The sequence below is a fragment of the Zosterops lateralis genome (assembly GCF_965231275.1).
Source record: "Zosterops lateralis genome assembly, chromosome: 36".
Classification (NCBI taxonomy): domain Eukaryota; kingdom Metazoa; phylum Chordata; class Aves; order Passeriformes; family Zosteropidae; genus Zosterops; species Zosterops lateralis.
In genome coordinates, this window is record NC_139796.1 from 1,909,556 (window position 1) to 1,934,579 (window position 25,024).

Here is a 25,024-nt window from a genome sequence, read left to right on the forward strand (position 1 = left end):
GGGGTCATTTCGGGGGGATTTGGGCTTTCTGGAGGTTGTGGGGTTATTTTGGATGGTTTGGGGCTCTTTTGGGGGATTTTTGGTTTTTTGAGGTTCTGGGGTCGTTTTGGGGGGATTTGGGGGAACTTCTGGTGCTTTGGGGTTATTCGGGGTTATTTGGGGGCGATTTGGGGTAACTTGGGAAGAATTTGGGGGATATTTGGGGTTTTTTTAGGTTTTGGGGTTATTTTGGGTTGTTTGGGGTTATTTGGGGGAGATTTGGGGAAATTCAGGGTCATTTCATCTCCTTCAGGCGCAAAACCCGCCGTCGTTTCTCCAACTTCTCCCCAGCTCCAAAAAATCCCGAGAAAAATTATAAAAAATCCATTTTTTTTTAACAAATCCAGAATTGGGTGAGAAATGGTGAATTCAATGAGATTGAATGGGTTATTTGGGGTTATTTGGGATAATTTGGGGAAATTCGGGGTCGTTTCATCTCCTTCAGGCGCAAAATCCTCCGTCGCTTTTCCGGCTTCTCCCAACTCCAAAAACTCCAAAAAAAATTATAAAAAATCCATTTTATTTTACCAAACCCAGAATTGGGTGAGAAATGGGAATTTAACAAGATTGAATGGGTTATTTGGGGTCATTTAGGGGAAATTCGGGGTCGTTTCATCTCCTTGAGGCACAAAATCCTCCGTCGCTTTTCCGGCTTTTCCGCAACTCCAAAAATTCCAAAAAAACTCATAAAAAATCGATTTTTTTTTAATAAACCCAGAATTGGGTGAGAAAAGGGAATTCAACGAGCTTGAATGGGATATTTGGGGTTATTTGGGATAATTTGGGGAAATTCGGGGTCGTTTCATCTCCTTGAGGCACAAAATCCTCCGTCGCTTTTCCGGCTTTTCCCGAGCTCCAAAAACTCAAAAAAAAATTATAAAAAAATCCATTTTATTTTACCAAACCCAGAATTGGGTGAGAAAAGATGAATTTAATGACATTGAATGGGTTATTTGGGGTTATTTGGGGAAATTTGGGGAAATTCGGGGTCGTTTCATCTCCTTGAGGCACAAAATCCTCCATCGCTTTTCCGGCTTTTCCGCAACTCCAAAAATTCCAAAAAAACTCATAAAAAATCGATTTTTTTTTTAATAAACCCAGAATTGGGTGAGAAAAGGGAATTCAACGAGATTGAATGGGATATTTGGGGTTATTTGGGGTAATTTAGGGGAAATTCAGGGTCATTTTGTCTCCTTCAGGGGCAAAATCCTCCATCGCACCTCTGGCTTTTCCCCAGCTCCAAAAACTCAAAAAAAAAATTATAAAAAAATCCATTTTTTTTTTACCAAACCCAGAATTGGGTGAGAAAAGGTGAATTTAACGACATTGAATGGGTTATTTGGGGTAATTTGGGGAAATTCGGGGTCGTTTCATCTCCTTCAGGCGCAAAATCCTCCGTCGCTTTTCCAGCTTTTCCGCAACTCCAAAAATTCAAAAAAAAAAAATTAAAAAATCCATTTTTTTTACCAAACCCAGAATTGGGTGAGAAATGGGAATTTAACAAGATTGAATGGGTTATTTGGGAGAGATTTGGGGTCATTTAGGGGAAAATTTGGATTATTTTATCTCCTTGAGGCACAAAATCCTCTGTCGCTTTTCCGGCTTTTCCGCGACTCCAAAAACTCCAAAAAAAAATCATAAAAAATCCATTTTTTTTTTAATAAAGGCAGAGTTTGGGATGGAAACTGTGCATTAGCATTCGGCGGGTCTCTCGCAGATCCAGGGCAGGGCGCGGGCGCAGTCCTGGCGCTCCCAGCGGCCCCGCGGGCTCAGGGCCCCGCACTCCTCCCGGCCCCGCGGCCGCTCCGCGCCCCAAACGTCCCAAAACCTGCGGGGAAAACACACAAAAAACGCAAAAATAAATCCAGGAATTAAAACAACAACAAAAACCCCATTTTAAGGCCAAAAACGCGACCAAAATCTCATTTTTCTATCAAAAATCCCTTTTTTTGAAGCAAAAAAAGCTTCAAAATCTCATTTTTGAGGCCAAAAAAAACCCACTCCAAAATCTCATTTTTCTATCAAAACCCCTCAATTTTGAAGGAAAAAAAGGTCCAAAAATCTAATTTTTCTACCAAAAAAACCCCATTTTTGAGGCAAAAAGAGCTCCAAAAATCTCATTTTTTTTTCCCAAAAAAACCAAAAACATTTTGAGGCATAAAAAGCTCCCAAAATCTCGTTTTTCTACCAAAAAAAAAAAATTTTTTTTTGAGGCCAAAAAAAGCTCCAAAAATCTTGGGTTTTTACCAAAAAAACCTGGAGGTTTTTTTTTTTTTCTTTACTCAAAATCTGATTTTTAAAATGGAAATTCGGGATTTTTTTTATCCCCAAAATTGGGATTTTTTATCCCAATATCGGGAACTTTTTACCCCAAAATTGGGATTTTTTTTACTCCAAAACTGGGATTTTTATCCCAAAATTGGGATTTTTAATCTCAAAATCGGGATTTTTTACCCCAGAATTGGGATTTTGAAGCTCAAAACTGGGATTTTTTTACCCCAAAATTGAGAATTTTTTTAATCCCAAATCAGGATTTTTAACTCCCAATTTGGGATTTTGTTTCCCTGAAAATTGGAATTTTTAACCCTAAAATTGGAAATTTTTTTTACCCCAAAATCAGAATTTTAAACCCCAAAATTGGGATTTTTTTTTTACCTCAAAATCAGAATTTTTAACGCCAAAATTGAGAAATTTTTTATCCTAAAATCGTGATTTTTAAATCCCAAAATCCGGGGATTTTTACCTCAAATTTGGGACTTTTTACCCCAAAATTGTGACTTTTTTACTCCAAAATTTGGATTTTTTTTACCCCAAAATTGAGATGTTTTTGCACCCAAAACTGGGATTTTTTTACCCCAAAATCGAGATTTTTTCACCCCCAAATAGGGATTATTTTACCCCAAAATCAGGACGTTTTTACCCCCAAATCAGAATTTTAAACCCCAAAATTGGGATTTTTTTCTACCTCAAAAGTGGAATTTTTTTTACGCTAAAATTGGGATTATTTTATCCCCAAAATTGGATTTTTTTAATCCAAAAAATGGGATTTTTGACTCCAAAACCTGAATTTTTTCCCCCAAAATTGGAATTTTTTTTAATCCCAAAACCAGGATCTTTTTACCACAAAAATGGATTTTTTTTTTGCCCCAAAATTGGAATTTTTAACCCCAAATTTGGGATATTTTTAACCTCAAAATCGGATTTTTTTTATCCCCAAAATTGGATATTTTTAATCCCAAAAATTGGTTCTTTTTACCCCCAAATTGGGATTTTTTTACCCCAAAATCAGATGTTTTTATCCCAAAAATTGGAATTCTTTTATCTCAAAAAATGGGATTTTTTTTTGCCCCAAAATCAGGATTTTTTAATCGCAAAATCTGAATTTTTTTCCCCCCCAAATTTGGATTTTTCCCCCAAATTGGATTTTTTTCCGCCAAATTTGGATTTTTCCCCCAAATTGGATTTTTTTTTCCCCCAAATTTGGAATTTTTAAATTCTAAAATTGGAATTTTTAAATCCCAAAACTTGGAATATTTTTAATCTGAAAAATGGGACATTTTTAACCCCAAAATTGGATTTTTTAATCCAAAAAAATGGGATTTTTGACTCCAAAACCTGATTTTTTTGCCCCAAAAATTCGGATTTTTTTTCCCAAAATCAGGATTTTTTTCCCTAAAACATGAATTTCCCCCAGAAATGTGAATTTTGTCCAAATAAAGTGAATTTTTACAGGTCCTTGGGCTCCTCCCCGGTGACCCAGCGCATGGTCCCGCCGTGTTCCGCCAGCCCGAGCCAGCGCGAGCCGTTCCCGTCCCGGTTCTGCACCAGGAACAGCTGCAAAAATCAAAATATTCATCAGTTCACAACAATTCCCAACATTTTCTGAATTCCAGAATTCACTGAAATTTTTCAGAATTCCCAAAATTTCGTAAATTCACAAAATCCCCCCAAAATTCTCCAAAATTCGAAAATTCCCTAAAATTTCCTAAATTTAAAAAAAAAAAATCTCCAAATTCTCAAAATTTCCAAAAATACCCCAAAAATTCCCCAAATGCCAAAATTCCCAAAAATAACCCAAAATTCCTCCAAATTCCCCCAAATTCCCAAATCCCCAAAATTCCCAAAATTCCCAAAAATACCCAAAAATTCTGCCAAAAATCCCCAAAATTCCCCAAATTACCCCAAATTTCCCCAAAATTCCCCAAAATTCCCCAAATTCTGCAAATTCCCCCCAAATCCCCAAAATTCCTGAAAAATTCTCCCAAATCTCCCCAAATTCCCCAAAATTCCCAAAATTCCCCAAAATTCTCAAAATTCCCAATAATACCCAAAATTCCCAAATTCCAAAAAAAACCCCCAAAATTCCCCAAAAACCCCAAAATTCCCCAGAATTCCCCAAAAATTTCCCCAAAAACCCAAAATTACAAAAAAAAAAAAATCCCCCTCAAATCCCCCAAATTCCCCAGAAATTCCCAAAATTCCCCCAATTCCCCAAATTCCAAAAAAATCCCCCCAAAATTCCCCCAAATCCCCAAAATTCCCCAAAATTCCCAAAGGTCCCAAAGCGAAATTCCCAAATTTTTGGAGAAAATTTGGAGTTTTTAGGGATTTTTAATTTAATTTTATTTTGATTTAAATCGCGATTTCTGGGGGTTTTGTTTTGGATTTGAACGAGGTTTCATGGGGGGTTTATTAATAATTAATAATTATTAATCTATGTTTAACAGTTAAATAATAATAATAATTAATAATTACTCATTTTTCAATAATCATTAATCAATTTGGTTCATGATTAATTAATCCAGCAATTAATGGGATTATTGATTAATTAATTGGGGGTTAATTTGGGCTTTGGGATTTTTGGGGTTTGGGATTTTTGGGACTTGGAGTTTGGGGTTTGGGATTTGGGATTTGGATTTTTGAGATTTGAGGTTTGGGGGATTTTGAGGATTTTTGGGATTTGGGATTTGGGATTTTTGGGATTTTTGAGATTTTTGGAATTTTGGGGATTTTGGGGATTTTTGAGATTTTTGAGATTTTGGGGGATTTTGGGGATTTTTGAGGTTTGGGATTTTTGGGATTTTTGGGGATTTTTGAGGTTTGGGATTTTTGGGATTTTTGGGATTTTTGAGATTTTTGGGATTTTTGGGAATTTGGGGATTTTTGGGGTTTGGGATTTGGGGTTTGGGATTGATTTGGCATTTGGGGTTCGGGTTTGCTTTGGGATTTTGGATTGATTTGGGGTTTGGGAATCAGGATTTGGGATTTGGGATTGATTTAAGACTCAAGAATTGGAATTCGGGATTGATTTGGGAATTTGGATTGATTTAGGATTTGGATTTGGGATTGATTTGGGATTCAGGATTGATGGGGGTTTGGGATTTTGGGTTTGGGGTTTGGGATTTGGAGTTTGGGATTCGGGATTGATTTAGGGTTCAGGAACTGAGATCGATTTGAGGTTTGGGATTGATTTGGGAATTGGGATTGATTTGGGATTCAGGATTCGGGATTGGTTTGGGATTTGAAATGGATTTGGGATTCAGGAATTTGGATTGATTTAAGACTTGGGATTTGGGGTTTGGGGTTTTTGGGGTTTGGGGTTTGGGGTCTGGGGATTTGGGATTGATTCGGGATTGGGGATTGTTTTGGGATTTGGGATTTTTGGGGTTTGGGATTTTGGGTTTGGGGTTTGGCGTTTGGGATTTGGGGTTTGTGATTCAGGGTTTGGGGTTTGGGATTTGAGATTGATTTGGGATTTGGGATAGATTTGGGATTCAGGAATTGGGGATTTGGGGTTGGTTTGGCCTTTGGGATTCTGGATTTGTGGTTTAGGATTTGGGATTTGGGACTGATTTGGGATTTGGGATTGATTGAGGATTTGGGAATGATTTGGGATTTGGGACTGATTTGGGATTTGGGATTTGGGATTTGGGATTTGGGACTGATGTAGGATTTGGGATTTGGACTTTGAGATTTGGGATTCAGGATTGATTTGGGATTCAGGAATTGGGATTGATTTGGGATTTTGAATTGCTTTGGGATTTGAGGTTGATTCAAGGTTTGGTATTTGGGGTTGATTCAGGATTTGGGATTGATGATTGATTTGGGATTGATTTGGGATTCGAGAATTGGGATTGATTTGGGATTTAGGATTGATTTGGGACTTGGGATTTGGGGATTCGGGACTGATTGAGGATTTGGGATTTGGGATTATTTGGGGTGGATTTGGGATTATTTTGGCTGACCTGCTCCTCCTGTGAACTGACCACGGCCAAGGCCACCCCCAGGTCATTTGGGATTTGGGGTTTGGGATTATTTGGGGTGGATTTGGGATTATTTTGACTGACCTGCTCCTCCTGTAAGGACACCGCGGCCAGGGCCGCCCCCAGGTCATTTGGGATTATTTGGGATTGGGATTATTTAGGATTATTTGGGGTGGGTTTGGGGTCACTAAGGACTGACCTGCTCCTCCTGTGAGCTGACCACGGCCAAGGCCGCCCCCAGGCCATTTGGGATTTGGGGTTTGGGATTATTTAGGATTATTTGGGGTGTATTTAGGATTATTTAGGATTATTCACCTGCTCCTCCTGAGAAGACACCACGGCCAGTTCGGCCCCCAGGTCATTTGGGGTTTGGGATTATTTAGGGTGGGTTTGGGATGGATTTGGGATGGATTTGGGATGGATTTAGGATTATTCACCTGCTCCTCCTGTGAGGACACCACGGCCAGTTCGGCCCCCAGGTCATTTGGGGTTTGGGATGGATTTGGGATGGATTTGGGATGGATTTGGGATGGATTTAGGATTATTCACCTGCTCCTCCTGTGAGGACACCACGGCCAGTTCGGCCCCCAGGTCATTTGGGGTTTGGGATGGATTTGGGATGGATTTGGGATGGATTTAGGATTATTCACCTGCTCCTCCTGTGAGGACACCACGGCCAGTTCGGCCCCCAGGTCGGCGCAGGCGCGGCGGGCGCTGCCCCAGCCCAGCCCCTCCCGGGAGAAGGAGAAGCAGCTGCTGCCCTGCGATTTCCAGCCCGGGGGGCAGCGCCGGGAGACCCCCAGGGAGCGGCACAGCAGCGCTGGGACACGGGAAAATGGGGATTAGACACGGGGAAAACACCACAAAACGGGGAAAATTATCCCCCAGAAAATACAGAGAAATGGGGGAAATCCCTGGGGAGAAAACACCAAAAAATGGGGAATTATACACAGGGAAATGGGGGAAATATCCCCCAGAAAATACAGAGAAATGGGGGAAATATCCAGGGGAAAAACCACCAAAACTGGGAAAAATTATCCTCCAGAAAATACAGAGAAATGGGGAAAATATCCCCAGGGAAAATAAAGGGAAATGGGAAATTATACACAGGGAAATGGGGAAAATATCCACCAGAAAATACAGAGAAATGGGGAAAATATCCAGGGAAAACCCCTCAAATCCCAGGGAAAATATGGGAAAAAACCCACCAAAATCCCAGGGAAAAACACCAAAACACGGGAAAATCCTGGGGAAAATTATCCCCCAGAAAATACAGAGAAATGGGGAATTATCCCCCAGGGAAATGGGGAATTATCCCCCGGGAAATGGGGAATTATCCCCCAGGGAAATGGGGAATTATCCCCTGGGAAATGGGGAAAATATCCCCAGGGAAAACCACCAAAAATGGGAAAATTATCCCCCAGAAAATACAGAAAAATGGGGGAATTATCCAGAGGAAAACCCACTAAAACCCAGGAAAATCCTGGGGAAAAACACCGAGAAAAACTCTCAAATCCCAGGGAAAATATGGGAAAAAAACCCCAAAAATCCCCAGGGAAAAACACCGAGAAACAAGAAAAATATCCCCAGAGAAAAACACAAAAAAAGGGGAAAATTCTGGGGAAAATATCCCCAGGGAAAACACCAAAAAAAGGGGAAAATCCTGGGGGAAAAAACACCAAAAAATGGGAAAATCCTGGGGAAAATATCCAGGGAAAAATACCGAGAAACAGGAAAAATTATCCCCCAGAAAATACAAAGAAATGGGGAAAATATCCCCAGAGGAAATCCAGAGAAATGGGGAAATCCCAAGGAAAATATGGAGAAATGGGAAAATATCCAGGGAAAACCTCGGAAATGGGAAAAAGTCCCCAAGAAATATGGAAAAAAATCCTCAAATCCCGGAAAAAAATATGGAAAAAAACCCAAAATCCCAGGGAAAACACCAAGAAATGGGAAAATCCCCAGGGGAAATCCAGAAAAAAAACCCAAATCCAGAGAAAATCCAGAAAAAAACTCCAAAATCTCAGGAAAAACATCAAGAAATGGGAAAATCCCCCATAAAAAAAAAAACAAGAAATGGGAAAATTTTGCCAGAAAACATCAAGAAATGGAAAAATCACCTGAAAACACCAAGAAATGGAAAAAATCCTCCAAAAAATGGGAAAAATCCCCCAGAAAACACCAAGAATTGGGAAAAATCCTCCAAAAAGTGGGAAAATCCCCAAAAAACACCAAGAAATGGGGAAAAAAATCCCAAAAAAACACCAATAAATGGGAAAATCCCCAGAAAACACCAAGAAATGGGAAAATCCCCCCAAAACCGGGAAAATCCCCCAGAAAACACCAAGAAATGGGAAAATGACCAAGAAAACACCAAGAAAATCCCCCCAAAATGAGAAAAAAACCCCAATTTTGTGTCTCACTGTTGAGTTCCTGCAGCTGCTGCTGGTGCTGGTGGATCCCGAACTGCAGCCGGGTCTGGTCCTGCTGGGCTGGGACACCAGTATGGACCAGTATAGACCAGTATGGACCAGTACGGACCAATATGGACCAGTATAGACCAGTATAGCCCAGTGTAACCCAGTATAGCCCAGTATAGCCCAGTATAGCCCAGTGTAGCCCAGTATAGCCCAGTATAGCCCAGTATAGCCCAGTGTAGCCCAGTATAGCCCAGTGTAACCCAGTATAGCCCAGTATAGCCCAGTATAGCCCAGTATAGCCCAGTATAGCCCAGTGTAGCCCAGTATAGCCCAGTGTAACCCAGTATAGCCCAGTATAGCCCAGTATAGCCCAGTATAGCCCAGTATAGCCCAGTGTAACCCAGTATAGCCCAGTATAGCCCAGTATAGCCCAGTATAGCCCAGTATAGCCCAGTGTAACCCAGTATAGCCCAGTATAGCCCAGTGTAACCCAGTATAGCCCAGTGTAACCCAGTATAGCCCAGTATAGCCCAGTGTAACCCAGTATAGCCCAGTATAGCCCAGTATAGCCCAGTATAGCCCAGTATAGCCCAGTATAGCCCAGTGTAACCCAGTATAGCCCAGTATAGCCCAGTGTAGCCCAGTATAGCCCAGTGTAACCCAGTATAGCCCAGTATAGCCCAGTATAGCCCAGTATAGCCCAGTATAGCCCAGTATAGCCCAGTGTAACCCAGTATAGCCCAGTATAGCCCAGTATAGCCCAGTATAGCCCAGTATAGCCCAGTATAGCCCAGTGTAACCCAGTATAGCCCAGTATAGCCCAGTATAGCCCAGTATAGCCCAGTATAGCCCAGTATAGCCCAGTGTAACCCAGTATAGCCCAGTATAGCCCAGTATAGCCCAGTATAACCCAGTATAGCCCAGTATAGCCCAGTCCAGCTCAGCGCTCCCAGTGAATCCCAGTTCTCCCAGTACACACCAGTACACACCAGTACACACCAGTACACACCAGTATAAACCAGTCCATCCCAGTTCCCTTTTCCGCCATTTTTCCCAGATTTTTCCCCTTATTTTTATCTCATTTTTATTCAATTTTTTATCCCATTTTATCCCATTTTTATCCCTTTTTTTCATTTTTTTCCCAGAATTCCCCAAATTAATCAATTATTTGTCTTTAATTAAAGATTCAGCCAATGCAATCCCATTTTTCCTGATTTTTCCTTAATTTTTATCCAATTTTTTCCATTTTTTCCCCAAAAAAATAAATTATTTGTCACTAATTAAAGATTCAATTCCCCTTTTCCCGGATTTTTCTCTGATTTTTATCCCATTTTTTTCCATTTTTCTCCAAATGTTACCCCCAAAAATCAGGAAAAATTCTGGATTTTTTCCCCTCAAATTTCCCCAAAAATCAGGAAAAATTCAGGATTTTTTCTCCCAAATTTTACCCCAAAAATCGGGAAAAAAAAATCAGGTTTTTTTTCCCTAAATTTTCCCAAAAAACCACAAAAAATTTGGGATTTTCCCCCCCAAATTTATCCCAAACCCAGGAAAAATTTGGGATTTTTTCCCCCAAATTTCATCCTAAAAAAAACCAGAAAAAAATTGGGATTTTTAAACCCAAATTTTACCCGAAAAACAGAAACAATTCAGGTTTTTTTTAACCCAAATTTTACCCACAAAAACCAGAAAAAATCAGGATTTTTTTTCCCCAAATTTTACCCCAAAACCAGAAAAAAATCGGGATTTTTTAAACCCAAATTTTACCCCAAAACCAGAAAAATTTTGGGATTTTTCCCCAAATTTTACTCCAAAAAACCAGAAAAATTCGGGATTTTTTAACCCAAATTTTACCTCCCAAAATCAGGAAAAATTCAGAATTTCCCCCCAAATTTTATACCAAAACCAGAAAAAAATCGGGAATTTTCCCCCCAAATTTTACCCCAAAAAACCAGAAAAATTCAGGTTTTTTCTCCAAATTTGACCCCAAAACCCACAAAAAATTCGGGATTTTCCCCACCAAATTTTCCCCTCAAAAATCAGGAAAAATTCAGGTTTTTCCCCAAATTTTTACCCAAAAAATGGAATTTTTTGGCCTTACCCGAATCCCAAAGCCCCGAGAGGTTCGACCTGAGCAGCTCCAGCTCCGCCCTCAGCTCCTGGTCTGGGGAGAAAAAATCAAATTTCTGGGAATTAAAACACAAAATTCCCTTTTTTAGACAAAATTAATCCCAAAATTCCCATTTTAGCTGGAATTAAACCCCAAAATTTCCCATTTTCAGACAGAATTTTCCCCAAAATTCCCATTTTTTTACACGGAATTAAACCCCAAAATTCCAAGTTTTATGGAATTCCCCCCAAATTTTCCCATTTTTGGACAGAATTCACCCCAAATTTCCCATTTTAAATTGACCCCCAAAATTCCCATTTTCCATGGATTTAATCCCCAAAATTCCCATTTTCCATGGATTTAATCCCCAAATTTCCCATTTTCAATGAACTCCGAATTTTCCCCATTTTTTAATGGAATTAACCCCAAATTCCCCATTTTGGGACAGAATAAATTCGAATTTTTCCATGTTTTGATAAAATTAACCCCCAAACTCCAAGTTTTACATGGATTTAACCCCAATTTTTCCCATTTTTATGGAATTAAACTCCAATTTTCCCATTTCATGTGACTTAACCCCAAATTTCCCATTTTTGCCGGATTTTTCCCCAAATCCCCGACTCACATTTGGCACAAATTTCCCACTTTGGGCTCAAATTAAACCCCAAAATTTCCATTTTTGGACGGAATAAACCCCCCAAATTCCCATTTTTACGTGGATTTAACCCCCAAATTTCCCATTTTTTATGGAATTCCCCCCAAATTTCCCATTTTTGGATGAAATTCTCCCCAAATTTCCCATTTTAAATGAACTTCACCCCCAAAATTCCCATTTTTGAACAGAATTCACCCCAAAATTCCTGTTTTTACCTGGATTGAACCCCCAAATTCCCCATTTTTACATGGAATTCACCCCAATTTTCCCTTTTTTTTTTTGCTGGATTTCTCCCCAAATTTCCCATTTTAAATTAATCCCCAAAATTTTCCATTTTCACATCGATTTGACCCCAAATTCCCCATTTTTACCGGATTTCACCCCACTTTTTCCCATTTCTGGACAGAATAACCCCCAAAATTCCCACTTTTTATGGAATTTCCCCCCAAATTTCCCATTTTTGGACAGACGAAACCCCAAATTTCCCATTTTTGGTCATAATTCATCCCCAAAATTCCCATTTTTCCATGGAATTAACCCCAAATTTTCCCATTTAACCCCAAATTTTCCCATTTTTACATCAATTTAACCCCAAAATTCCCATTTTTCCATGGATTTAACCCCAAATTTTCCCATTTTTTATGTATTTCACCCCCAAATTCCCGGTTTTAAATGAACCCCCAAAATTCCCATTTTCACATGGATTTAACCCCAAAATTTAAATGAACTTAACCCCCAAAATTCCCATTTTTTATGGTTTTAACCCCCAAATTTCCCATTTTTGGACAGAATTCTCCCATTTTAAATTAACCCCCAAAATTCCCATTTTTACATCAATTTGAGCCCAAAATTCCCATTTTTACATCAATTTAACCCCCAATTTTCCCGTTTTTTATGGAATCCACCCCAAAATTCCCATTTTCAGACAGAATTAACCCCCAAATTTCCCATTTTTGGTCATAATTCATCCCCAATTTCCCATTTTTCCATGGAATTAACCCCAAATTTTCCCATTTTTACATCAATTTAACCCCCAAATTTCCCATTTTTTAATATTTTTCCCCCAAACCCAACTCACATTTACTGACCCCCACGACGACAATCGCGGCCCAAATTCCCATTTTTTATGGTTTTCACCCCCAAATTTCCCATTTTTTAATATAATTCTCCCCAAAATTCCCATTTTTACATCAATTTGACCCCAAAATTCCCATTTTTCCATGGATTTCACCCCAAATTTTCCCATTTTTTATGGATTTCACCCCAAAATTCCCGGTTTTAAATTAACCCCCAAAATTCCCATTTTCACATGGATTTAACCCCAAATTTCCCATTTTTTATGGAATTCTCCCAAAATTCCCATTTTACATCAATTTAACCCCAAAATTCCCATTTTTCCATAAAATTAACCCCCAAATTTCCCATTTTTTATGGAATTAACTCCAAATTTTGCCATTTTTTATGGAATTTGCCCCAATTTTTCCCATTTTGGACAGAATTCCCCCCAAAATTCCCATTTTTACATTGATTTAACCCCAAAATTCCCATTTTTAAACAGAATTCACCCCAAATTTTCCTGTTTTTTGGATGGAATTCACCCCAAAATTCCCATTTGGAATTTAATCCCAAATTCCCCATTTTTTGATGAAATTAACCCCCAAAATTTCCATTTTTTTATGGTTTTCACCCCAAATTTCCCACTTTTTTGCCGTATTTCCCCCAAATTTAACATTTTCGATTAATTTAACCCCCAAAATTCCCATTTTTTATGAAAATCACCCCAATTTTTCTCATTTTTGGACAGAATTAACCCCCAAATTTCCCATTTTTAATGGATTTCCCCCCAAATTTCCCATTTTTTATATTTTCCCCCCAAAACCCAACTCACATTTATTGACCCCCAGGACGGCGATCGTGGCCCAAATTCCCATTTTTTGCCCAATTTCACCCCGAATTTCCCATTTTTTATATAATTCTCCCCAAAATTCCCATTTTTACATCAATTTAACCCCCAAAATTCCCATTTTTCCATGGATTTCACCCCAAATTTTCCCATTTTTTATGGAATCCGCCCCAAAATTCCCATTTTCAGACAGAATTAAATCCCAAATTTCCCATTTTTGGTCATAATTCATCCCCAAAATTCCCATTTTTCCATGGAATTAACCCCAAATTTTCCCATTTTTTATGTATTTCACCCCAAAATTCCTGGTTTTAAATGAACCCCCAAAATTCCGATTTTTTATGGTTTTAACCTCCAAATTTCCCATTTTTGGACAGAATTGTCCCATTTTAAAATCAACCCCCAAAATTCCCATTTTTACATCAATTTAACCCCCAAAATTCCCATTTTTACATCAATTTAACCCCCCAAAATTCCCATTTTTCCATGGATTTCACCCCAAATTTTCCCATTTTTTAATATATTTCCCCAAATTTTCCATTTTTTATATATTTCCCCCAAACCCAACTCACATTTATCGACGCCGATGACGACGATCGCGGCCCCTCCGAGGACACTCAGCACCAGCAGCGTCACCACCAGACAAATCCCAAATCTGGGGCCAAAATTCCGCGATTTTGGGTCAGAAATTCCCAATTTCGGGTCCAAATTCTCCAATTTTGGGTCCGAATTCTCCGATTTTGGGGTGAAATTCTCCAATTTTGGGTTTAAATCCTGCAAATCCTTGGGGGCCGGGGAGGAGCTGGGGGGACCCGCCAGGAGATAAACACCTGGATGGGGGAAAAAATGGGGAAAAAACTGGAATTTTGGGGGAAAAATGGGATTTTAGGGGGAAAAAATGGGATTTTGGGTGAATTTGGGGGAGTTTTGGGGGTTTTAGGGGAATTTTAGGGGATTTAAAGGGAATTTTAGGGGATTTTTTTAGGGATTTTTTAGGGGATTTAAAGGGAATTTTTGACCAGTTTGGGGAATTTGGGGGAATTTGGGGCCATTTTGGGGATTTTTTTGGGCCATTTTGGCCATTTTTGGGGTCATTTTGGGCCGGTTTTGGGTCATTTTGGGCCATTTTGGCCATTTTTGGGTCATTTGGGGCCGGTTTTGGGGTTTTTAGGGTCATTTTTGGGCCAATTTAGGTCATTTTGGGCCCTTTTGGGCCTTTCTGGGCATTTTTGGGCATTTTTTGGGTCATTTTTGGCCCATTTTTTAATCATTTTGGGCCATTTTTGGACATTTTTTGGTCATTTTTGGGCCGTTTTTTGGGGCATTTTTTTGAATTTTTCGGTTTTGGGTATTTTTTTGGTCATTTTGAGGGATTTTTGGGTCTTTTGGGGCCATTTTTGGGTCATTTTGGGGCTTTGGGGGATTTTTGGGTCATTGAGGAGATTTTTGGGGCATTTTGGGCCGGTTTTGGGCCATTTGGGGGGGATTTTTTGAGATTTTTGGGGCATTTTGGGCCGATTTTGGGTCATTTTTGCGGAATTTTTTTTTGGGTTTTTTTGGTCTTTTTTGGGCCGGTTTTGGGTCATTTTTTGGTCATTTTTGGAGATTTTTGGCCCATTTTTGGCCCATTTTCAGCCATTTTTGGGTCATTTTTGGGGGATTTTTTTGGGTCTCTTTGGGCCATTTTTGGACATTTTTGGACATTTTTTGGTCTTTTTGGGCCGTTTTTTGGGGCATTTTTGGGCCATTTTTTTGACATTTTTGGGTCGTTTTTGGGTCGTTTTTGGCCCTTTTGGGGGATTTTTTTTTGCGGGATTTTTGGGCTGGTTTTGGGTCGTTTTTGGCCATTTTTATGACATTTTGGGCCATTTTTGGGCGGATTTTTGGCCCATTTTTGGGCCTTTCTGGGCATTTTTGGGCCATTTTTGGACATTTTTTGGTCATTTTTGGGCCGTTTTTTGGGGTATTTTTGGGCCATTTTTTGGACATTTTTGGGTCATTTTGGGCCCTTTTGGGGGATTTTTTTTGCGGGATTTTTGGGCTGGTTTTGGGTCGTTTTTGTCCATTTTTATGACATTTTGGGCCATTTTTGGAGGTTTTTGGGCCATTTTTTTGTCTTTTTGGGCCATTTTTTGGGGCATTTTTGGGGCATTTTTGGGGCATTTTTGGTCCGTTTTTTGGGGCATTTTTGGGTCATTTTTGGGCCATTTTTTTGTCTTTTTGGGCCATTTTTTGGGGCATTTTTGGGGCATTTTTGGGTCATTTTTTGACATTTTTGGGCCATTTTTTGGTGCATTTTTGGGCCTTTTTCCGCCATTTTTGGGTCATTTTTGGGGGATTTTTTTGGGTCTCTTTGGGCCATTTTTGGGCCATTTTTGGGCCATTTTTTTGTCTTTTTGGGCCATTTTTTGGGGCATTTTTGGGGCATTTTTGGGGCATTTTTGGTCCATTTTTTGGGGCATTTTTGGGTCATTTTTTGACATTTTTGGGCCATTTTTTGGTGCATTTTTGGGCCTTTTTCCGCCATTTTTGGGTCATTTTTGGGAGATTTTTTTGGGTCTACTTGGGCCATTTTTGGGACATTTTTGGACCTTTTTTACATTTTTGGTCTGTTTTTTGGGCCATTTTTGGGTCGTTTTTGGGTCATTTTTGGCCCTTTTGGGGGATTTTTTTTGCGGGATTTTTGGGCTGGTTTTGGGTCGTTTTTGTCCATTTTTATGACATTTTGGGCCATTTTTGGAGGTTTTTGGGCCATTTTTGGACCATTTTCGGCCATTTTTGGGTCATTTTTGGGAGATTTTTTTGGGTCTCTTTGGGCCGGTTTTGGGCCGGTTTTGGGCCATTTTTGGGCCATTTTTTTGTCTTTTTGGGCCATTTTTTGGGCCATTTTTGGGCCATTTTTGGGCCATTTTTGGTCCGTTTTTTGGGGCATTTTTGGGTCATTTTTGGACATTTTTGGGCCGTTTTTTGGAGCATTTTTGGGCCTTTTTCCGCCATTTTTGGGTCATTTTTGGGGGATTTTTTTGGGTCTATTTAGGCCATTTTTGGGACATTTTTAGACATTTTTTGGACATTTTTGGGCCGATTTTTGGGCCATTTTTGGGCATTTTTGGGTCATTTTTGTGGGATTTTTTTGAGTGTCTTTGGGCCGGTTTTGGGCCATTTTTGGGCCATTTTTTGACATTTTTGGTCTGTTTTTTGGGGCATTTTTGGGCCGTTTTTTGGGTCATTTTTGGCCCTTTTGGGGGATTTTTTTTGCGGGATTTTTGGGCTGGTTTTGGGCCGTTTTTGGCCATTTTTATGACATTTTGGGCCATTTTTGGGGGGATTTTTGGGCCATTTTTGGACCATTTTCGGCCATTTTTGGGTCATTTTTGGGGGATTTTTTTGGGTCTCTTTGGGCCAGTTTTGGGCCATTTTTGGGCCATTTTTTTGTCTTTTTGGGCCATTTTTTGGGCCATTTTTGGGCCATTTTTGGGCCATTTTTGGTCCGTTTTTTGGGGCATTTTTGGGTCATTTTGGGAGGATTTTTTTGGGTCTATTTGGGCCATTTTTGGGACATTTTTTGACATTTTTTGGACATTTTTGGGCCATTTTTTGGGCCATTTTTGGGTCATTTTTGTGGGATTTTTTTGGGTGTCTTTGGGCCGGTTTTGGGCCATTTTTGGGCCATTTTTGGGCCATTTTTGGGCCATTTTTTGACATTTTTGGTCTGTTTTTTGGGCCATTTTTGGGTCGTTTTTGGGTCATTTTTGGCCCTTTTGGGGGATTTTTTTTGCGGGATTTTTGGGCTGGTTTTGGGTCGTTTTTGGCCATTTTTACGACATTTTGGGCCATTTTTTTGGGGATTTTTTTGGCCCATTTTTGGGCCTTTCTGGGCATTTTTGCGCCATTTTTGGACATTTTTTGGGTCATTTTTGGCCGTTTTGGGTCATTTTTGGGTAATTTTTGGGGGATTTTGGGTCATTTTTGGTCCTTTTTGGGGATTTTTGGGCCATTTTGAGTCATTTTTGGGCCATTTTGGGTCATTTTTGGGTCATTTTTGGTCCTTTTTGGGGATTTTTGGGCCATTTTGAGTCATTTTTGGGCCTTTCTGGGCATTTTTGGGTCATTTTTGGTCATTTTTGGGGATTTTTTTGGGATTTTGGGTCATTTTTGTGTATTTTGGCCCCACCTTTGGCCGGGGCCTCGTCGCCCCCCATGGAAACGTCGTCGTAATCGTCGTCGTCAAAACTCTCCGGGGAGGCTGAAATGGGGGAAAATATAAAAATATTGAAGAAAAATATTAAAAAATCAAAAAAAATCAGATTTTAGGAGAGTTGGGAAACGCAGAATTGTCAGGAAAAGTAAAAAAAAAAATCAAAAATTGCGGTTCTTTCTTTTTTTTTTTAAAAGGATTTTATTGAAATTTTTAATGGATTTTATTGATTTTTAATTGATTTTTAATTGATTTTTTTTTTGTAATGGATTTTATCGATTTTTTAAATGGATTTTATTGAACTTTTTTTACAGATTTTAAAGAATTTTAAAAATGATTTTATGGATTTTTTTTAAAATGGATCTTATGGAATTTTTAAATGGATTTTATTGAATTTTTTTAATAAAGAATTTTAAAAATTATTTTAGGGATTTTTTTTTAAAAATGGATTTTATGGATTTTTTTAAATGGATTTTTTTGAATTTTAAAATCAATTTAATGGAGTTGTTAAAAATTAATTTTATGGCATTTTAAAATTATTTAATAGATTTTTTAAATGAAATTTATTTAATTTTTAATGGATTTTATGGATTTTTCTCCCAGATTTTCCTGGGGTTTTTTTTTCTCATTTTTTAAAATGAATTTTATGGAATTTTTAAATGGATTTTTTTATTATTAATTTTTAAAAAGGATTTTATTGATTTTTTTTTGTATTGATTTTATTGAATTTTTTTAGATTTTTTTTTTAAATTTTTTAAAATAGATTTTATTGTATTTTTAATGAATTTTAAGGAATTTTAGAATTGGTTTTATGGAATTGTTAAATGGATTTAATTGATTTTTTTTAAAAAAATTATTTTACTGAATTTTTTAAATGGATTTTATCAATTTTTAATGGATTTTATTGAATTTTTAATAGATTTTATTGAATATTTTATGGTTTTTATTGAGTTTTTAAATGGATTTTATTAATTTTAAAATAGATTTTATGGATTTTTTTTTTTAAATTGAATATATTGAGATTTTTAATGGATTTTATTAAATTTTAAAGGGATTTTAATGAATTTTTAAGGGATTTTATGGAATTTTTAATTGGATTTAATTGATTTTTAAAAATTGATTTTATTGAATTTTTTATAGATTTTACTGATTTTTTTAAAAGGATTTTATTGATTTTTTTTTTTTTAAAAATCATTTTATTGAAATATTTATTGGATTTTTATGGAATTTTAAAATGAATTTTGTGGAATTTTAAATGGATTTTATTGAATTTTTTAATGGATTTAATGGGAGTTTTAAAGTGGAATTTATGGAATTTTTAAAATGGATTTTATTGAATTTTTAATGGATTTTATCGAATTTTTAAATGGATTTTATTGAATATTTTAAAATGGATTTTTTAAAAAAATTAAATTGATTTTTATGGGATTTTTAAATAAATTTAATTGATTTTTTAAAAATGGATTTGATTGAAATTTTATAGAATTTATTGAGTTTTTAATTAAAAATGGAATTTATTGAAATTTTTAAAAAATGGATTTTATGGATTTTATTTGAAATTGATTTTATGAAATTTTTAATATGGATTTTAATTGGTTTTTAAAAATGGATTTTATAGAATTTTTAAAATTGATTTTATTGAATTTTTAATGAATTTTATTGATTTTTAAATGTTTTTTTTTTTCTTTTTTTAAAAAAGGATTTTATTGATTTTTTTAAAAAATTATTTTATGGATTTTTAAATGGATTTTATCGAATTTTTAAATGGATTTTATCGAGTTTTAAAAATTGATTTTATTGAAATATTTAATGGACTTTTATGGAATTTTTCAATGGATTTTATTGATTTTTTTTTTAAAAAATTGATTTTATGGATTTTTTTTTAAATTGATTTTATGAAATTTTAAATATGGATTTTAATTGGTTTTTAAAAATGGATTTTATTGAATTTTTTAAATGGATTTTATGGAATTTTTAAAATTGATTTTATTGAAGTTTCTCCTTTTATTCCCCTTGGAAAATTCCCAGATTTGCCCATTTTTTCTCATTTTAAAAATTGATTTTATTGAATTTTTAATGGATTTTACTGATTTTTAAAAATGGATTTTATGGAATTTTTAAATGGATTTTATGGAATTTTCTCCTTTTATTCCCCTTTGGGAATTCCCAGATTTCCCCCTTTTTTTTTTTTCATTTTTAAAATGAATTTTATTGAATTTTTAATGAATTTTATTGAATTTTTAATGAATTTTATTGAATTTTTAAATTGAATTTAATGAAATTTTTAAAATGAATTTTATGGAATTTTGAAAATGGATTTTAATGAGATTTTTATTGATTTTATTGAATATTTTTATGGATTTAATGAAATTTTTAAATTTGATTTTATTGAATATTTTTAATGGATTTTATGGAATTTTCTCCTTTTATTCCCCTTTGGGAATTCCCAGATTTTCCTCTTTTTTTCTCATTTTTAAAATTTAAAAATTTTTAAAAAGGAATTTTTAATTAAAAAATGAATTTTTAAAATCCCTTTTTAAAGAAAAAAAATCAAAATTTTTGGAGATTTTTTGGGCCAAAAATCCTCAGAAATTCCCAAATCCTGGTGGAAAATTATTCAGGAATTATTTTTTATCCCCCCAAAATTGGGAATTTTGGTGCAAAATCCTTAAAAAAATTTGGATTTTTGGATATTTTGGGGGGTTTTTTTGGCAGTTTTTGATGCTGGAATCGAAATTGGGATCAAAATTTTGGGAAATTTGGGAGATTTTGGGTGAAAAGAGGCAAAAATTGAGACAAAAATGGGAAAAAAAATGAGAATTTACCTGGTCTGAAGTCGCTCAGGGGGGATGTTGAAGTGGCCATGGAATAAATCCCTGAAATAAATGGGAAAATGGGAAATTTGGGAAAAATAATGGGGGAAAAATGGGAAAAAATGGGGAAAAATTGGGAAAAAAATAGGAAAAAAAAGGAGGGGAAATGGGAGAAAAAATGGGGGAGAAAAAAGGGGGAAATTGGGGAAAATAACGGAGAAAAATGAGGAAAAAATGGGGAAAAACAGGAAAAAAAAGGAAAAATAATGGGGAAAAATGGGAAAAAATGGGGGGAATGGGGAAAAAATGGGAAAAATGGGGAAAAATTGGGAAAAAATGGAAAAAAATAGGAAAAAAGGGGGGGAAATGGGAGAAAAAATGGGGGAGAAAAAAGGGGGAAATTGGGGAAAATAATGGAGAAAAATGAGGAAAAACAGGAAAAAAAAGGAAAAATAATGGGGAAATAATGGGGGAAAATGGGGAAAAAATTGGAGAAAAAACAGGGAAAAAAAGGAAAAATAATGGGGAAAAATGGGAAAAACGGGGAAAAATGGGGGGAAATGGGGAAAAAATGGGAAAAATGGGGAAAAATTGGGAAAAAATGGAAAAAAATAGGAAAAAAGGGGGGGAAATGGGAGAAAAAATGGGAAGAAATGGGAGAAAATGGGGGGAGAAAAAAGGGGAAAATTGGGGAAAAATGGGGAAAAAAAAGGAAAAATAATGGGGAAAAATGGGAAAAACGGGAAAAAATGGGGGAGAAAAAAGGGAAAATTGGAGAAAAATGGGGAAAATAATTGAGAAAAGTGAGGGAAAATGGGGGAAAAAACAAACAGGAAAAAACGGAAAAATAATGGGAAAAATGGGGGGAAATGGAGGAGAAAAAAGGGGAAAAATGGGGGAAAAATTGGAGAAAAAACGGGGAAAAGAAAAATAATGGGGAAATAATGGGAAAATTGCGGAAAAATGGGGGGAAAATGGGGGAAAATTGGGGGGAATTGGGGAAAAAGGGAGGAAATGGGAAAAAACAGGAAAAAATAGGAAAAAAGGGGGAAATGGGAGAAAAAATGGGAAAAAAGGGAAAAATGGGGGGAAATTGGGGGGAAATGGAAAAAATAATGGAGAAAAATGAGGAAAAAATTGGAGAAAAAACAGGGGAAAAAAAGGAAAAATAATGGGGAAATAATGGGGGAAATGGGGGAGAAAAAAGGGGAAAATTGAGGAAAAAATGGGGCAAAAACAGGGAAAAAAAAAAGGAAAAATAATGGGGAAATAATAGAAAAATTGGGAAAAAATGGGAGAAATGGGGAAAAAAAACCACAGTAAGAAATGGGAAAAAAAAATGGGAAGAAATGGGAAGAAATGGGAAGAAATGGGGGAAATGGGGAAAACCTGGGGGAAAATGGGAAAAACCAGGAAAAAATGGGGAAAAATTGGGAAAAAATGGGAAAAAAAATAGGAAAAAAGGGGGGAAATGGGAGGAAAAAAATGGGAAAAATGGGAGGAGAAAAAAGGGGAAAATTGGGGAAAAAATGGGGAAAATAATGGAGAAAAATGGGGAAAAAATAAGAGAAAAAACAGGGAAAAAAAGGAAAAATAATGGGGAAATAATGGGGGAGAAAAGAAGGGGAAAATAATAGAGAAAAATGAGGAAAAAATGGGAAAAAAAAAAAAGGAAAAATAGTGGGGAAATAATGGGAAAAATGGGGAGAAATGGGAAAAAAAAAAAAAGAAAAAAAAAAAAGAAAAATAATGGGGAAAACCTGGGAGAAAATTGGAAAAAACGGGGGGAAAATGGGAAAAAAATTAGAAAAAAATGGGAAGAAATGGGAAGAAATGGTGAAAAATGGGAAAAATCTGGGAAAAAAGAGAAAATGGGAAGAAAAGGGGGAGAAGGGGAAAAAATAGGGAAAATGGGGAAAATAATGGGGGAAAATGAGGAAAAAAAATGGGAAATAATGGGGAAAATGGGGATTTAACCCATTAAAAAAGGGGATTTTGGGGATTTTACCCATAAAAAGGGGATTTAACCGATAAAAAAGTGAATTTTAGGCTCAGGACTCACCGGGCTGCCGCACCAGGCGTTTGGGGCCCAACCAGTTCCCGTAGGTTTCCTGCTGGGCCATGGCCCCAACACCCCAAATCCTCCTCACGGACCCCAAAATGTCCTTTCTGACCCCAAAAATCTTCTTCCTGACCCCAAATCCTCCTCCCTGACCCCAAAAATCTTCTTCCTGACCCCAAATCCTCCTCCCGGACCCCAAATCCTCCTCCCTGACCCCAAAAATCTTCTTCCTGACCCCAAAATCTCCTTCCTGACCCCAAATCTCTGCCCCGACCACAAAATCTCCTTCCTGAGTCCAAAAATCTCCTCCCAGACCCCAAAAATCTCCTTCCTGAACCCCAAAAAATCTTCTTCCTGACCCCAAAAATCTCTTTCCTGACCCCAAAATCTCCTTCTTGAGCTGAAAATCTCCTCCCTGACCCCAAAAATCTCCTCCCCAACCCCAAAATCCCCACCCTGACCCAAAAATCCCCTCCCTGACCCCAAATCCCCTCCCCGACCCCAAATCCCAGACCTGACCCCAAAAATCTCCTCCCAGACCCCCAAAATCTCTTCCTGAGTCCAAAAATCCCCTCCTTGACCCCAAAAATCTCCTTCCTGACCCCAAAATCTCCTCCCAGACCCCAAAAAATCTCTTTCCTGACCTCAAAAATCTCCTCCCCAACCCCAAAATCTCCTCCTTGACCCCAAAAATCTCCTTCCTGACCCCAAAAATCTCTTTCCTGACCCCAAAATCTCCTCCCAGGCCCCAAAAATCTTCTTCTTGACCCCAAAATGTCCTTCCTGACCCCAAAAATCTCCTCCCCCAACCCCAAAATTTCCCCCCTCACCTCAAATCCCACCCCAACCCCAAAAATCTCCTTCCTGACCCCAAAAATCTCTTTCCTGACCCCAAAATCTCCTTCCTGAACTCAAAATCCCCTTTCTGACCCCAAAAAATCACCTTCCAGAGTCCAAAAACTTCCTCTCCAACCCCAGAATCTCCTCCCCAAACCCCAAAAATCTCCTCCTTGACCCCAAAAATCTTCTTCCTGACCCCAAAATCTCCTCCCCAACCCCAAATCTCCTCCCCAACCCCAAATCTCCTCCCCGGCCCAACCCCCGCCCCGGATCCGGCCCCGGTTTCGGTTCCTCCTCGGGGACAAATCGAGCGAAAAACGAGAAATCCCAAAAGCCGAGAGAGATTTGGGGTCATTGAGGGGATTTGGAGACAAATTTGGGGACAAATTTGGGGGAAAATGGGAAAAATTTGGGATCATTGGGGGATTTGGGGTCACTGGGAGGGATTTGGGGGATTTGGGGTCATTGGGGAAAGATTTGGGGGAGAAAACGGTGAAATTTGGGATCATTGAGGAGGGATTTGGGGGATTTGGGGAGGAATTTGGGGGAAAACCGGCTTAATTTGGGATCACTGGGGATTTGGGGTCATTGAGAGGGATTTGGGAGATTTGGGGACAAATTTGGGGGAAAACAGGAAAAATTTGGGATCATTGGGGTGGAATTTGGGGTCATTGGGGTCACTGGGGGGATTTGGGATCATTGGGGTGGGATTTGGGGGGGATTTGGGGTCATTGGGGGCAAATTTGGCGGAAAACGGGAAAAAAATGGGATCATTGGGGAGGAATTTTGGGGGAAAACGCACGAAATTTGGGGTCATTGGGGATTTGGGGTCATTGGGGACAAATTTGGGGGAAAACAGGAAAAATTTGGGATCATTGGGGATTTGGGGTCAATGGGGAGGGATTTGGGGGATTTGGGGTCACTGGGGAGGAACTTGGGGAAAAACGGAAAAAAATTTGGGGTCATTGGGGATTTGGGATCATTGGAGGGATTTGGGGTCATTGGGGACAAATTTGGGGGAAAACGGGAAAAATTTAGGATCATTGGCGCAGAATTTGGGGGATTTGGGGAGGGATTTGAGGGATTTGGGGTCATTGGGGACAAATTTGGGGGAAAACGGGAAAAATTTGGGATCATTGGCGCGGAATGTGGGGGATTTGGGGAGGGATTTGAGGGATTTGGGGTCATTGGGGACAAATTTGGGGGAAAACGGGAAAAAAATGGGATCATTGGGGAGGAATTTTGGAGGAAAACCCACGAAATTTGGGGTCACTGGGAGGGATTTGGGGGAAAATGGGCAGAATTTGGGGTCATTGGGGATTTGGGGAAAAAACGGAAAAATTTGGGATCATTGGGGCAGAATTTGGGGTAATTTGGGGACAAATTTGGGGGGAAATGGGAAAAATTTGGGGTCATTGGGGATTTGGGATCATTGGAGCAGAATTTGGGGAGGAATTTGGGGGAAAACTGGCAGAATTTGGGGTCACTGGGGGGATTGGGGGAAAACGGGAAAAAAAATGGGATCATTGGGGAGAGATTTTGGGGGAAAACCCACGAAATTTGGGGTCATTGGGGAGGAATTTGGGGTCATTTGGGAGATTTGGGGACAAATTTGGGGGAAAACAGGAAAAATTTGGGATCATTGGGGTGGAATTTGGGTCATTTGGGGAGGAATTTTGGGAAAATGCGAAAATTTGGGCTCATTGGAGGGATTTGGG

General features: G+C 37.9%; 1 protein-coding gene across 2 annotated transcripts; it reads right to left on the reverse strand.

Moving 5' to 3' along the window:
* Positions 1 to 807: 807 nt before the first annotated feature.
* LOC310921684 (asialoglycoprotein receptor 1-like) lies at positions 808 to 23,503 on the reverse strand. 2 transcript variants are annotated; one of them, XM_083881886.1, is made up of 10 exons: positions 23,309 to 23,503; positions 22,467 to 22,594; positions 20,417 to 20,467; positions 17,568 to 17,639; positions 13,966 to 14,223; positions 10,827 to 10,889; positions 8,729 to 8,797; positions 6,953 to 7,122; positions 3,770 to 3,873; positions 808 to 1,867 (listed from the first exon to the last, which is right to left on the reverse strand). In XM_083881886.1, the coding sequence occupies exons 2-10, from the start codon at positions 22,525 to 22,527 to the stop codon at positions 1,732 to 1,734; spliced, it is 984 nt and encodes a 327-aa protein (XP_083738012.1). In that variant the 5' UTR covers positions 22,528 to 22,594; positions 23,309 to 23,503; the 3' UTR covers positions 808 to 1,731. The 2 variants fall into 2 exon arrangements, 1 of the variants encoding a protein (XP_083738012.1); XR_014592189.1 differs by lacking the exons at positions 808 to 1,867; positions 3,770 to 3,873; positions 6,953 to 7,122; ... (2 more) ...; positions 22,467 to 22,594; positions 23,309 to 23,503 and having other exon boundaries at positions 14,110 to 14,223; positions 20,417 to 22,453.
* Positions 23,504 to 25,024: the final 1,521 nt, after the last annotated feature.